Source organism: Rhododendron vialii, chromosome 2a (assembly GCF_030253575.1).
Source record: "Rhododendron vialii isolate Sample 1 chromosome 2a, ASM3025357v1".
Taxonomy (NCBI): Eukaryota; Viridiplantae; Streptophyta; class Magnoliopsida; order Ericales; family Ericaceae; genus Rhododendron; species Rhododendron vialii.
In genome coordinates, this window is record NC_080558.1 from 13231972 (window position 1) to 13248037 (window position 16066).

General features: G+C 38.0%; 1 protein-coding gene across 1 annotated transcript; it reads right to left on the minus strand.

Moving 5' to 3' along the window:
- Positions 1 to 10585: 10585 nt before the first annotated feature.
- LOC131316885 (stearoyl-[acyl-carrier-protein] 9-desaturase, chloroplastic) lies at positions 10586 to 15790 on the minus strand. Its single transcript, XM_058346397.1, has 3 exons — positions 15498 to 15790; positions 12442 to 12946; positions 10586 to 11427 (listed from the first exon to the last, which is right to left on the minus strand). The coding sequence occupies exons 1-3, from the start codon at positions 15623 to 15625 to the stop codon at positions 10867 to 10869; spliced, it is 1194 nt and encodes a 397-aa protein (XP_058202380.1). The 5' UTR covers positions 15626 to 15790; the 3' UTR covers positions 10586 to 10866.
- Between the last annotated feature and the right edge of the window lie 276 nt (positions 15791 to 16066).

The window sequence follows — 16066 nt, forward strand, 5'->3', positions numbered from 1 at the left end:
TTAAAAATGTTGCTTCTTTATTTCTTAGGAAAAGAGAGAGAGAGGAGCAAACCAATAAAAGAAGGGAAGGTAGGGACAACATCATAACAAAATAGTAAACAAAAGTGCTACACATATAACGGTTGTGTAAAATATAACACACAACCACTCTCTAGCCATCCGTTACTATAATAAATGGCCAGGATTCGCTCAAACTCTTCCCCATAAAAGTTAAACTTTTCTTTGAAAGAGTTTTTTAAAAATCTAGACCGTCCAAATACATCTTGACGGTCAGTATTACACACACAACCAACACAACGGTTGTGCAAGTAGCATTTTTGAATAGCAAAATATGTGTAACTTGTGAACAGTGGTCCTGTTATGAAATCAAAATTAGTGGGCTCAAGTAACTTTTCAGCTTCTCTCTCTAGGAGATTTGAAACCCTTAGTTCCTCGCTACCGTTGCCTGCTCGGGGGGGGTCCGGCCTCGTTCCTTCCTCCCCGGGCCCGATTTCCTCTTCCATTCCCCTCTATCTCTCTCCTACCTCTCCTCCTCCAAATCGTGACCTCCCTTCTCTCCTCTGATTTTTGATGAGTTTCTGCCCTCCCAGGCGTGGGAGGGTGAGGTGTTCTTTCATCTCCTGCTGGTGGTTCCTTGGCTCCGCTGGTTAGCCTAGCGGTGTGGGAGTCTCGTCGGTTGTGGTGGTCCGGGGTGGTGGCGTTGTCTAGATCTGGTGGTCTTTGGTGTTGGGCGGTGGTGTAAGGGGCGTTCTTGTAAGTGTTTTTTCTTCTGATCTTTGTTTTGCAAGTGTATTTCCTTTTTCAAAAATTGATCGGTGAAGGTGACAGTGTTGACTGGTGGTGGTTTCTTTCCGGTGGTGGCGAGGTGGATGTGCCCCTCATGATAGTGATGCTCTGGTCGTAATGTGTGCCGAAGTCCGATCGGTGGCCTCTTCGAATTCTCTGTCGGGTGCAGGGCCAGCAGTTTTGTCCGTCTGGTTTGTGGCTGTTGCTGGTTTTCGTCGAAGTGTTTTGTGTTCTGTTTGGGGCTGTCTGGGGTTTGCGGTGACTAGTGGTGGTGTGCCTCCATCTCCCTTGATTGCTTCGTTTGTCTTTGTCGTAGGCCGGGTTCCACCACCGGTCTGTACATTAGGGAGAAGCCGGCTCGGCTAATTTTTCGGTGGTTTGTGCGGTAGGGTGATTGAAGTAGTTAGGGTTTGGGGTTTGGTTAGGGTGGGCCAGTCCTCGGTTGGACCGGGCTAGGGTGTTCGGGCTTTACTTTGTCTTATTTGGATGTTGGGTTGAGTTGTACTGTTTTATTTGTATTGGACTCTTGCAGACCTTTGGGTGTTAGGACTATGTCCTTTTGTTGTACTTCCTCCGTCCCTAAATAAGTGTTCAGCGCGCAAAACTAGACCTTCAAAAAGATGCATTTGTTTCATTAAAAAAATTAATTTTTTTTCACAAATCAATTGATAGCAATGAGTTCTATTAGATTGTGAAAAAAAATTAAATTTTTTAATAAAAAATATACATATTTTGTAAAGCTTAATTTTGCGCACCGAACATTTATTTAAAAATAAAAGGAGTATCATTTAACATTTTGTTAAATCCTCTTCCCTTTTTATCCGTTTTTAATAAAAACTTGTGAAGAGTGACTCGTGTAAAGCTGCAAGCAACTATAGCAAAAATTAAAATTTTGCAAAGTAGCAATGATGTAAGCGAGTATGATGTTGCTGACTTTTCAGCATTTTCCTCATTAAAGTAGCAATGTGATGCTCTTAAAGAGTAGTTTTAATGTCCTAGCTACTGGCTAGTACAAATGTATGTTTCCGATACGTACTATAAAGAGTACTGACTTAGTTTTTTTGGACTTTAATATCAGGACTTTTAAATTGCTTATAGGAGTGCTCTCTCTTTTAATGAAGTTTCATGTAATTTTGAATACGTTGTTGAATATAACTAATTGAAATTCGTCAAATAAAATTTATATTGCTTTTTAATATATAGTTTTGTCGATTAGAAGATATAATAATATATTTATCAGAAATGATACTCACAGATTTTTTGTCCACAAATCGTGCACAGATTGTGATATGGGGCCCACTTCAGATTTCACACAAACGATTCGATCTGTTCATTAAATGTAAAATATTTTTTCAAGAGTCTCCTCAAAAAATTAGCTTAATCCGGTACCTGTAAGTGCTCGATCCAATCATCTAACTTTTCATTTACTTCAGGTTTCACACAAACGATTCGATCCATTCATTAAATGTAAAATATTTTTTTAAGAGTCTCCGCGAAAAATTAGCTCAATCCGATACCTATAAGTGTTCGATCCAATCATCTAACTTTTAATGAACGGATCGGATTGTTTGTGTCGGACTTGGAGTGGGCCCCACACTGCAATATTCTGCGCACAGTTGCCTTGCGAGTAGCATGACTGTATATTTATAGAGTGGAAGCAACATTTGCAATGACGATAAGGTGAAAGCCTTCATTCTCTCAAAATATATCATTTCTAATTCAAAAAATAAATATTTGTTTTTCTTAGCAGAACGGAGCCAAATTATCATATCAGAATGAGAGTGGTCCCCCAAGCTTCTTGTGTAATGTGTAGTAGGTAGGAGTAGTGTTATGTAGAATTGGCATTAACTCCTGGGTGGGGTAATTGAGGTTGGTTTGTAGAAAAAGTAGTTTCTCTTTCTTCCTTCCTCAGACGAAAAAGATATTACTGATAGAATCAAGTACAGATTTAGAATTAATTCCGACTTGAAAGTGTTAGGCCATGAACCAAACAAACAGCCAACCCTATCTCTCTTTCTCTTTCAATTCTAGCCACCACAACTTGACTTCTCTCCTTCTTCCGTGGGTTTCATACCCGTGTGCGGCAGTGGGAGGAAAAGGCCATGGAACTATTCCGACTCATTTTCTTTATTTATTTATTTTTTCTTCCGTTTCTCTTGTCGTCTGATCAGTGAAAGTTTTGCCTAGAGTTTTACAAGAGTTGTTAGTTTTATCTTTGGAAGAATTATAGATCGGGTTCTTTCAATTGAGATTGCTTCATAACGATGTCTATGTTACAGCGTTCTATCCTTACATAATGTCTTTGACGTGATAACTCACAGAAAGTCTACACACACATACAATCTGTGCATTGCATAGATTTTGTTGTGGGATCTATCCGGATCCCACACAAATCATCCGAGCCGTTCATTAAATGTAAAATATTTTTTCAAGGGTCCCCGTAAAAAATAATCTCAATCCGATACCTATAGGTACTCGATCCAATCATATAACTTTTCTTTATCCGAAAATCTGAATGAAAAGTTAGATGATTGGATGAAGCACCTATTAGTATTGGATTGAGCTTATTTTTTATGGGTACCCTTGAAAAATAGTTTACATTTAATGAACGGCTCGGATGATTTGTGTGGAACCCGTGGTGGCCCCACAACGAAATCTGTGCACAGATTGCTGTGTGGGTAGCACAGTTCGATAACTCATGGCGGCAGGCCATGGAACTATTCCGACTCATTTTCTTTGTTTTTTTTTTTCTTTTTTTCTTCCGTCTCTCTTGTCGTCTGATCAGTAAGAGTTTTGCCTAGAGTTTTACGAGAGTTGTTAGTGTCATCTTTGGAAGAATTATAGATCGGGTTCTTTCAATCGAGATTGCTTCATAACGATGTCTATGTTACAACGTTCTATTCCTACATAATATCTTTGACGTGATAACTCATGGCGGCTTGGCAGATCTGTAGTTCTTGGCAGTTCATTGATGCGTTCATACTTCGTTGGAGTGCATCTGATCGTCTAGGTATTTTGTGTATTTTGTCCTTAATTTTGCACTTTTTCTCGTTTGAGACTCCTAATTAGATGTTAGGCAGTTTAAAAGTGTCGTTGTTGCATCAGGCCATATCTGGATTAGGGTGAAAGACATCAATTATCTTGTGATTTTTCGTTTTTTATTTGTCAGACGATTAGTTTTGTTTTGTCCAAATTTTTTGTAATGATTTCCATTTTGTAAGTGCCGCTAAGCGTTTTATAATAAAATCTTTTCACTTTAAAAAAAAAAAACCAAATAAACAACTGTCCAACATAACTTTGGTCCATTTTGTGGATTTTTGATATCGCAATATTGAGATTGTGATTTGATTGTAATAAGTAGGGCTGCTCGCGGTCTAGTTCGATTCAGATTCCTAGGAACTCGAGTACCGAACCGCTAGTCACGATTTTTTGAAAATGAAATCTGTGTCCAGACCAAAAGTTCTACGGTTCGATTCCAATCTAATCTGTAACTCGTGAATCGGTTATGATTTTATCCAATGAATTAAGCAAAATTAAACACTAGCATATATCTCACAGACTAACAGTACACGAAAAATATATTCTATAAAATTTTAGTTATAAAATACAGCATATATACGATCTTATAATACATCCATTCAAAACAAAAGACCAAAGCATTAGTTGTAATGCAGCATTACAGTTCTAGAACAGAGCATACACCAAATGAAAGCAATACATGCAGTTCTAGTCTTCCAAATGTTCATTAAAACCAAACAACAATCAGAACATCAAAGTGGAACAAAAGAAAAACACCAAAGAAGACCTTTCATCAAAATGCAAGACAAGGCAACCGACAAGAGTGTCACTATAGAATTGGATGAAGTGAAATATTTTGTAGATCTGCAAATAAATATATTTATTTATGTATAGACATATATATTAATATAGTTATTTATATATAATAAATTCTCAAGGTCCGGTTTGGTTAATCCACGGTTTCGTAATGAAAATCCGTGGACCAAACCATGAGTCATGGTTTTTTAATTTTTCAATCCGTGTTCGGACCATTAATCCACAGACAAAATCTAAAAGGTACGGATCAGTTCGGTCCGGTCCGGACCTGTTTCATGGTTCAACGGATTTTCTGAGCAACCCTAGGAATAAGGATTGATTTTCTTCCATAGTTAATTATTAGTATGATTTTCTTTCGTAATTAGGCTCTATCTCTTGTATAAATAGAAGACTTATTGTATAGTTTTATAATCGAAGTCAATAGAATATCTATTCTCTCATATTTAACATGGTATCAGAATTATAAGATCTAGGCCCTATGGAATTTTTCTTCTTGGCGGGCGGCCTAAATTTCTTCGCCGTCCGCCGGGCACTCGTAGTAATATGTAACCAGCTCGTGCACTTAGATTTCACCTCAAATCGATCTCTACTGTCATGGCTTCTCTCGCTCATGACTATTTTTAGCTCTCCTAGTTGATTCTCTCTTTTGGCTTCTCTTCGCTTGGCTTGGCCGTTCTTGGTTCTCATGCTTTTTCAAACTTAAGTTGGTGGACCTACTTGAATTTGAGGGGGATGTTAGAATAATATTAGGAATATTATGTTACCAAGTTTTCTAGGTTTTAGTAGTATGTTTCTCATTTAGGCAGATTGTTATTTATGTTTTCTAATTAGTCTCGATTTTCTTATTATGCGTATTTCCTTTATTGGTTAGTTTTTTAATCACCAAGTCCCGTAGCCTATTTAAAGGTAGGTTAGAGTTATGGTTTGTAAACAATCAATAATACATCGTTTCGCAATTGTTCACAGGTTACATATATAATTTTCGCTTGTGTTGTGATTCAAAATGTAGTGATATAATGAGTTGAATTTGTGAAAATAGACGTCTTGTACGTACGCAAACGTGATAATGCATAATGAGCATAATCTGAGGAAATGAATTTTGAAAGATACTCGTGGGATTAATTTAAAATGAAAAAAAATGAATTCTAAGGTGCATCCATGTCGGAATATTTGGGCCATTGAGACTTGGCGTCTGACGAGAGGATAGAACTAGGATATATGGTTTAAGAATACTGCTATCGGTACCGATCAATAGCATAGAGAAAATGCATCGACGATCGTGCCGGGCCATCTCTGGTCACCGGATGACCGATTTGAGCTGTCCAAAATTTTTAAAAAGAAAAACCGAGTGGGCTTGCGGAAGAATCAACGGCATCCAACGTGCGTAGGTGTTCGATCCAAACACACCAGATGCCGACTTGCGTAGGCCCACTCGGTTTTTTTTTTTTAAATTTTTGGATGGCTCGGATCGGCTGTCCGGTGGCTAGAGACGGCCCGGCGCGGCCATCAGTGCATTTTCCCTACGGTACCCATCGGTACCAATATCATTTTCGATGGTTTAATTACATAGCAGATTAATTATTTTTTACTTTTTCGATTCTTCTCGTCAAAACGAACAAATGATCCACAAAGATTTGATGGAAACTAGCAAATGCGATTTTTTTAAAATAAAAACACAAAATAAGCCAACTAACTTATTTAGCCAAACCAGCCCTAAGCTGAGTTGATGGAGACAAATCAAAGAACATAGCCTGGTTTAACTAACTTAGAGCATCTCCAATCCAACACCCTCCAAATCTCTATTTGAGAGGATCAAATTAATCTATTTTATTAGAAAAGTAGATTCAGAGAATTGTACTATTTATCTCAACTTCAACCCAACACTCTATTTCTCAATTCCAACACATATTTGGAGGAGATCCTCTATTTTTTCCTTCATCCTCTATATTTAGAGGATCAAAGTTCATCCTCCCAAATAGATGAGAGTTTTAGAGGATGGGTTGGAGAATGTTTTTCCTCCAAAATGAAGAAATGGAATATGGGTTGGAGATGGTCTTAGGGAATTTGGCTTCCAAAATTTTAAACCTTGGACCCTTTCATCGTTTGCCTTAGAGCCTTTGAGGGCTCGGTGTCTATAGCTTGGGGCCTGGGGCTTCTTAGTTTCTTTTCTTTTTCTGTTTTGTGTTTGTTTCTTTTTCGTGTCTCCGTGTGACTGTGACGGATCGTTTGCCAACCGAATTAATTTTGGGTGGATATAGTACAATGAAATAGATGGTTTGTTCGAGTAATTTATAGAAAATGACATATATATGTATAAACTTGGTTTGTTTTGAGGTAAGAAAATATTAGTAGGTGATAGAATTAAAAGACAACAGTAGAATTTTATCCTTATTATATCCCGCCTGACAGGATCTATATGGGGTGGCACAACCCAGATTTGAGAACTTCGGCTATAGTATCCGTGGTAATAGCATATACGCCTCTTATATTTCGTCGGGAATTAAACGGAGGCCGTGAGTGATTATTCTATCCCCACGAGCATGGTAACCCGCAAAGTGATACCCTAACCTCCTTTCCACCCCATCTGATGAGTGGTGGAGACAGGGATTAGGCCACAGGGTGATTTTCTACATTTTTTATTGTGAGTGAAAAATTAATTTTTTAAAATAATTAGGGCTGATTTTCTCGGGGGATTGGAAAAATTAATTTTTCGTGCTTATGTGAGTGAGCCAGTGGAGATCGGGGAGCACAGAAGAAGGGATCCCACTGAGATTTTCTACATTTCTTATTTAATGAGTAAATTTCAACGTTTTATTGTTTGCCTTAAAAATTTTAGTGTTGACAGATAATATATATAATCCTTCTTTTTTCGTAAAAGTAAGACGACTAAAAATTGTATGGGTAGATTTTAAAACAAAATTGTTTGGATAGAGAGAAAAAACAGAGAGTAGTGTTCGAATTCATTGATGAAAAAGTGAAAATATATACGAAAATTAGATACTATTTTACTTTTTACTAGCCAACCTGACCTATAGTTCCCCTTTGACCCTCTTTATATTTAGTTATTTATGTACCTATTTCTATATATATTACATATAAATGCATTTAACTGCCTATTATTTGTAAGTCTCTCTCACTTCTTGTCTTTAAAACATAACTCTGGATACAGTTGTATCCGGAGTTGTGTACTAAAATTATGTTTGCATGCATTTTGATTTGAGATTGATCATTTGAAATTCTCGATATGTACTTCAATTTTTTTAAAAATATATTTGGTTAGTCAAACATTAATTGGTATACACTTTGATGATGCATATTTATTTTAACGGCAATGGTTGTCGAAACAAATGTACTGATTTGATCAAGCTTTTTACCAATATCTGATCAAGGTAACTTATGCATGGATAATTTACGACGTGTGCAAAATGATTGGCTCGTATCGCCAAGTAAGACTGTTGTGTGTCTCGTTTTCCGTCTTCCTATTGATCCGAGTGAGAGGATCCAATCCCAACGACTCACTCAGAAAGTTTTTAGGCATGAGCCTCAATGTCAAATGATTTCATCATCGAATCTTTGACTTTCAAATTCTGTATCGAGATATCAGACCACGATATTTTCCCTAGTTTAATATCGCGACACACAATCTTTATTAACAAATCGAAGTAATTATTCAAGAAATTACTTAAATGTTTGAAACTTAATGAAGTATTTTACAACTTCTTCATAGGAAATGGATCCTCTCTGGTGCGAAGATTTGGACCGAACGAGACAGTCCATGTATGGACCATTGATTTCTGTAATGAATGATCGAGATTTGTTCAAAAACTCATCCATGGAAGAGTTCTTCTTACTTGGAAGAGTTTTTGAACAAATTCCAACCATTAGACGGTCTCGATCTGGACCGTCTCGTGTAGTCCAAACCATTGGACTGGAGAGGATCTGGACCATTCTTCACATACTTCTTGTTGATTTTATGCTATATTTTACGAATAATTTATTGTCATTTTTAAGTTATTTTTTTAGATTTTGATAAAAATATGTGACTGTTCGGATTCATCTCGATGAGAGAAATTAGGAATTGTAAAAAAACATTCACCGAACTTGAAAAAATTGGAAACAAAAAAAATAATGTAGACGAGTGTCTATTCTGAATTACTTTTGTTAGTGATCTAGTAAAACTTTTGATCATAAGATTTTACTTTTCTATTTCTTTCATCAAGACGAATTAAAAAAGGCATAATAGTTAAACACAAAATCAACAAAATTCAGAGCAGACAAAAGCTTATCATGTGCAGTTGTTGACATATTTATACAATAATCAATACCACCGGGCCTGTTAACACATACACAATGCTCCTTTTCATTTTTTGGGATCAAACTAATTTCCAAAAACAAAACAAAAATCTTCTTTTGTACTAATTTTTGGTTGAGGAATAAGTGTTTTAGGGGACTCACAGAGTTCATCGGACGAGGAAAAACGACACCCGCAAGGGTGAGAAAGACATCCACAAGGGATGAGAAACAACAAACTCCAAAAAACAGCAACAATCCAAAAATAATAATAACAATAATAATCTACGAGAAACAACGGACCAACCAAACCGGCCAACCAAGACAGCCACCATCACTGCCGCTGCCGCCCCTGTCACAAGGCAGCCAACAACAAAGACCACGGATGAGTAAATGTGTTGATCCCCAGATGATAACGGTGGATTGAGCCCGGTACAATTGGGTTGAATTCCAGGAAAGCTTAACTCCCCAAACCATCTCTCCAGGGCATGGGTAATGGACCAGTATTATTGGGTCCCTCCTCAAGGAGGATTGAGGTCCAGTCCAGTTGGCATTAACATTCAGTCCGGTTCAGTGTGGATTTTTGGCTTGTTCGGGCCAAAAAAAAAAAAAAACCGGAATCGTTCATCTCGCCGAGTTCTTTGAGAACTTCAACTCTGCAAAAATTCATGTTGATTGGCGATTGCGACATTGCCCACAAACATGTTACTTGCTGGGCCTTTTAAGGCCGTGTGTACGCTGTTTCTTGTTTTCTGTTGTAATATAACGGCATTGCTGCTTCTCCTTTTTTTTGTTTGTTTCAGACGTTAGTATGTTAAGTAGAGTTAAATTAATACGACAAATCAATGTCATTCCATCGACTTGAATCTGAAATCTAATCAATGTCATTCCATCGACTTGAATCTGAAATCTCGCATACTGACTCCTAAGTTCCCACTCACGGCCGCTTGAGCCAGAAATCTCAGGTTTACCTTTAACGGAATTACATGTTCCTTGAAAGGAAAAAAAAATCAACGTCCCACCCTATCGAGCTCCAGTGGAATTCTCTCCGATCACAAGAGCGAGGTCGCGGCAGAGAAATTCCACATCATATTCCGGTGGGAATTCGGAGAAATCCCGAATCATATCGACTTGATCACAGGAGTGAGGTCGCGGCGGAAATATGGACGGGCTGCGAAATATGGACGGGACAGGGACTCAGGATGACATCCTGAGTCCAACGTAATCTCAGGACTCAGATTTACATTGGCGATTTCGGGGATAAACCCAAACAAGCATAAAAAGTCCCAATTCAAACACTAAACTCAAGGCCAGGAGCATGCACATATCAATCATATTCTCCAAATTTCATTGCACCAGGTGCTGTGTCCGTCTGCGAGCCGATGCTATGAGTTGGTTCTTAGCTGGAGCGAACACCAAACCAGACCAAAACAAACAAGAATTTACTACTTAACCTGTGTTTGTATCATGAATTTTTGGTGAGTGATCTGAGGAGAAAAAGGAAAAATTGTAAAATTAAAGATAAGAAAATACTATGAAGTGAAGAAGCTAAAAATTTAATTCAATTCTTCGGTCCCTTGCCTAAGAAATACATTGGAAAACCGCGATCCAAACATGGCCTAAGGTGGAGGAAGTGTCCATTTATTTAGCATTCAATAGAGCATCAACATCAAAATTGGAAAAGAGATTTTTTATTACACCCAGACTGGAAAAAAGAACAGAAACAAAACATACTCTTAGTAAAATACCATCTAATGACACCACACGAGAGAAACCACCATATATCTACAACTAAATGGAGTCCATCTAAACAAAATCTCTTCCCACAACACGAACGACGAAAACAGAACTGCAAACAACAAAAGCTAAAAGCAAATAAAGTCAAAATTCCTACCCCATACTTTCGACTTTGTAGAACCAAAGAGAGACTTGCTTGCAGGTGAGTGAAGCTGAAATTCAGACCTTCACTTCTCTATCAAAGATCCAGCTAAATGGCACGACGCGTGCTTCCTTAGCCCTGCTCAGAGACCTTTCCTCCAGCCGTCTGATTCTGGGAGGCAATCCACAAACGTAATCTTGAGCCTTACGTCCCTCTCCAGAGAGTCCAGTTAGTTCCTCCACTTTCCACCTTCCAACCAAAAACTCCAATATATCCGCATAGTCCTTGGCAGTGTAAACATTGAGCCGCTGGGCCACAGATGAGAAGTGCTCAAAAAGGTTATCATCGCGACCATCATACATCAAGTGGGCCGGCATGGCAATTTTCTTCCTCATCATGTCAGCAACAGCAATGACGGTTCCATCGGGGTCGATCTCGAATAGCTTTTCCACTATCTTGGTGTAAGCAGTTTCGTGGCGCTTCTCATCAGAGGCAATAGTACCGCATATTTGAGCCAGCTTAATGTCCCCATACTCCTTGGCATGTCTCGCTGTGTTCCCATGGGAGATGAAAGTTGCTCGTTCTTGGAATGATGTGTAGATGAATCCAAGGTAGGGGTTGTTTTCAGTCCGGGGATCCTGAAACAAGACAGAGAAATATCAAATATTTGAGAATAGACATGATTGTATTTGTACCGCTAAAAGACTTTATAACAATCTAAGAAATCACAGTTGGTAGAGGGATAGTCATGCAAGATTACAAACAACTCCGAATCTGATGGCCTTCAACCTGTCTTACTATTGCCCTCAACGTAAGAGATTTGTTTCAGGGAAGCACACGCAGGATTGCTATAAAAACAAGTATATTCCCTGGAGACATGCAACAAATAAAATAAAATCATTTCCCTGTTGAAGGTGAAAGAGTGTGCTCCATGCTCTACCAAGAGGTCTCAGAATCCAAGTAGTATAGCAGGACAAAGAACATACTACAAATCTTTCGTCTACTTGCACGGTAATCATATGCACTTTCAAAAACTGACAATGAACCCCTTCCGTTCCCATAATGAAAAGAACAATAATTCATGAAAAGGAGAATTAACTTCTCGCAACCTCTCATACGGGAAGTAAACTAATATATGAGAACTGATATCAGAAAGCCAAAATACTGCGTATGTTTGATGTGCATACTTGTCTAATCCCCTATAATATTTCGGGTCGTAGTTTTCACGCCAACCCAAATCATGAGATAAACAACCCATATAAAGTTTACAGTTGCTTGAAAATAAAACAACAATAACTGGCCAAGACCAGACCCAGAAAGTGATTGGTACAGCATAAGCTTTGGATAGCATGATGCATATCAGCAGGGGTTGCAGCTCTGTTGTCATTCTAAACACGATAAACCTCATTACATGCAGCAAAGTGACATTGTTCCTCGCTATCTTTCACAGTCGGAAAAACAACTTCATTTGAAGAAGCCATTGGTATAATTTGTGCACCTAAGACGTAACTAGGTGGTATTTTAGGCAATCACTTCCTAATCTAATTCACATAATATCCAAAACCTCATCAGTATTTAGACTTCAGAAGGGGAAAAAAATTGATGATAAACTGATATTAAGACTGGAAACAGTTAAAATAAATGAAACTTACCATTCCTGACCCAATCAAGTACTGTATCGTCTTCTCGATTTGCTTCATGTCTACACGTCCAGAGAGGTAGAGATACTTATTGAGAAGGTCACCGTGCCTGTTCTCTTCAGCAGTCCAAGCCCTAGTCCATCTTGCCCAAGAAGTTGGGCTTGCACCTGTTTCATCCCGAACACCATCAAGGGTATTAAGCATTGTTTGGTAAGTTGGAAGGGCTTCCTCTGTGACCATATCTCCAACCAAAACCACAAAGTAATCATCTGGAATCTCCTTTGCCCTCTCCCTTAGTTCTTTGACTTGATCATGGAATCCCTCAGATGCAGGGTCAGGCAGAAAATCCTGGGGTTGCCAACATTTCTCCACTGGCTTCAGGTGAACCAAAATGTTCTCGTCAGCCCAACTCTCCAAGTTTTTGAAGATCTCAATCTTTTGGGGTGGCATAGAATGCGATACTTGAACATGAACCTCGCGAGGAGGGGTGAAAGGCTTCTTGAGATTCTCAACCTCCCTAAATAAGACAGGAGAACACAAATTAGATACTCAAAAAAAAGACAAAACTCAGTTTGGGTTCACGGCAAGGCCTAGACACTTTGTGATAAAGAAGTAACACAGAGTCACAGACACACATAGAAATTAGTAAAGTACTCCCATTAGTTCTCTCAAGCTATGATGTCATCCAAAGACAACTGAGCACATGGATCAAATTGTATGGCAAGAAAAGAATTCTAAAAAAAAAAAGTGAACAGCCCAGTATTGCTTACAAGTTACAATAAACAGATTACATCATAGAATGATTCTTGGAGAAAATCAAAGCCATGTGATGAAGAAGAAGAAAACAATGAAGAATGCATAGTGAAGATGACTAGGGATAGCAGAACAAAATCCCTCGACAATTGAATTCGAGAAAAAGGACCCATGTCCATAAAAAAAAAGTGCCTAGCAAAGATGATTAGGTATATTTGGAATTTCGGACAGGCAATTTAGAAAAAGAAAAGAAAAGAAACTGTAGCTAATTACAAAGAGAAAACACAATCTGCGAAGAAATGCGTATGTCAATGTTAAACGGGACCAAACAAAGTTAGCTAAGGTCACAAATCAATGTTCTAAAAGTCGCTAGGTGTTAGTTGGGCAGTCGGCCACCTTCGAGCTTCGAGGCCTAGTAATCAGCGATAAATTGACCCATATCAATTAGTAATCGGCAATTAATTGCTGCATAGCAACTAGTCAAATAGGCCCCACCAGCGCTTAATGCTGATTAATCACCTATTAATTCCTTTTTTAAGAACACTGACTAATGACCACCAAACCAGGAAGAAGAAAAAAAGTTGTTAAAAAGGAAGAAAAACAGGATATGAAGTACAGCTGAAGGTCAAACATGCTCCGCCTAAAATCAACAGGACTGATACATTTTCTTCACTAGTTGTTCATTTTATTCCCTTTTTAGGTTTTTAGGTGGAGCCAGGATGGATGATCAAACTAATAGAACTAAGTTCACACTCAAAGCAGATAACCAATGACAATGGAAAACCAGAACCACTATAAGAAGTTTAAAAGGGACAAAATATAGTAGAAGAATAAATAATAAAGAACAGATGAGTAGATCCTACCAGGCACATTATGCAAATGGAGAGATTGGCGACACAATCAAGAAAAATAAAGAAAGAATATCTATGACACCGGCCAAATGAGAAAAGTTAAAAAGCACATGACAAACACAGAAACAGTTAACAAATCTTGGCCTGATTCTTCCCTTCAAACCCAGAAACAAACAAGCCTCGAAAAACCTTCCTAGATTTACCATCACGATTTATACATGACACATGAAAAACAACAAATGTGGCAATCAACACCTATTGCATTCTAATCCCTCCGTCACAAAATGCTTGTCCGAGACGCAAAATGAAAACTTAAAAATAGTACTCTTTCTTCGAGGAAAAATTCAAACTTTTTTTACAAATTAAAAGAACGCATTGATATCTAGTAATTTTTTGACAAAAATTTGAATTTTTCTAGAAAATTTTGTATTATTTTTAAGTTCTTGTTTTGCATACTGGACAGGCATTATGGGAAGGCGGTAGTATTAAATGACTATTACAGATCAACCCTGGATCTTACAAATGCACATTAAATTTAAACCCACAAATGGAGAAAGGAAAAAATAAATAAAAGGGTCTTGGGAATTTTCCAAAAAGGGAAAAGGTTTAATCACTTCTGAGTCCTTTGACAAGGAGGAGACGGGGGGGGGGGGGGGGGGCGGCGGGGCATCCAAATATGCACATGCAACAGCTGAAACCAACTACTATGATAAATGAGTAAACAGCTAAAACCAACTACTATGATAAATGTTTCAAACCTAAGTATCAAAAAAGAAAACAATAAGTTTTTAGGTGAAAAATGAAAAAAAAAAAATCATGTTCTGAGTAATGCTCTGTTGATCCTCCTAATGATTGAATGAAAAATGATAAAAATCCTAGCTACCCAGCCTAATTGAAAAGGACAAACATAAGGTCTATATGCAAAGATACAATAAACTATGCTATACTCTACAAGTAACAATAAACTACACTTATTCCGAATCACCAAAACACCCACACACACACACACACCCAATAACCTACACAAGTCTGTTGCGAAAATTAGAAATTTTAATTAACCAGAAGGCCAAATTCAAGAAAAACAAAATTCAGCAGCTAAATCAAATTCATTTAACCAAACCCACAATTGCATGCATCAATTGAATCATGCATAGTTGCATACAAGAAATGTGTGTGTGTGTGTGTTTATTTGATAGTCAAACCATACAGTCCTTTTCATAGATATTTCAGATTGAGAAAAACCCATGTCAAGATAGAGACATCAAAACCCAATAACCTAAATATCGCAACAGGACCTTAAAAATTGAACCATCTGAAACCCAATTTGGAGGTCAAAATCAAAGACCCAGATCGTGAAAACATTAAAAGAAACAATCTTTAATCTCTGACAAGATCCTAATTATGAAAAAGTTGAACTTTTGTGGGTGTGTAAAGGAAAGTAAAAATGAGGGCGGAGAAACACACTTGGAGCCGGTGTGAAGAACGGAAGCCACAACAAACTTGGGAGATCTGAGACGGGCCACTGGTGGAAGGGCAAAAGAAGGGTATCTGTGGGATTGAAGGGTGACGATTGGATTCAGCTTCAGAGCCATTTTTTTTTCCCCCTTTTGCTTGTTTCTTGATTCAGAGCTTTTTCTTTCACAGGTTTTGTTTTCCTCCACAGAAGTGAGAGAAGAATTGCCAAAATTACGGACACAGAGAGAGAGAGAGAGAGAGAGAGAGAAGGGGAGGGAAGAGGTGGAGAGAGGTGATGGGACAAGTATGCCACTTGGGGTCGGAGTACTTAAATACTGAATAAAATAAACACCAAAAATGCCCTTTGTTTTTTTTATCCGCAAAAATGCCCTTTGTTTTTGCCCCTAGTTTTTGCGCACCTGTAACTGTGTTCTCGTTGAGGTTTTCCTGGGCACGGCTGCAAACGAACAAAGTTGCTTATAAGCTGCTCGAAATTCGGTTCGGTAAAAATTCATTCGAATTTGGCTGGAGACATAAATAAAGAAGTTTAAGTTCAAATTTTAGGCTCATTTCGTTAT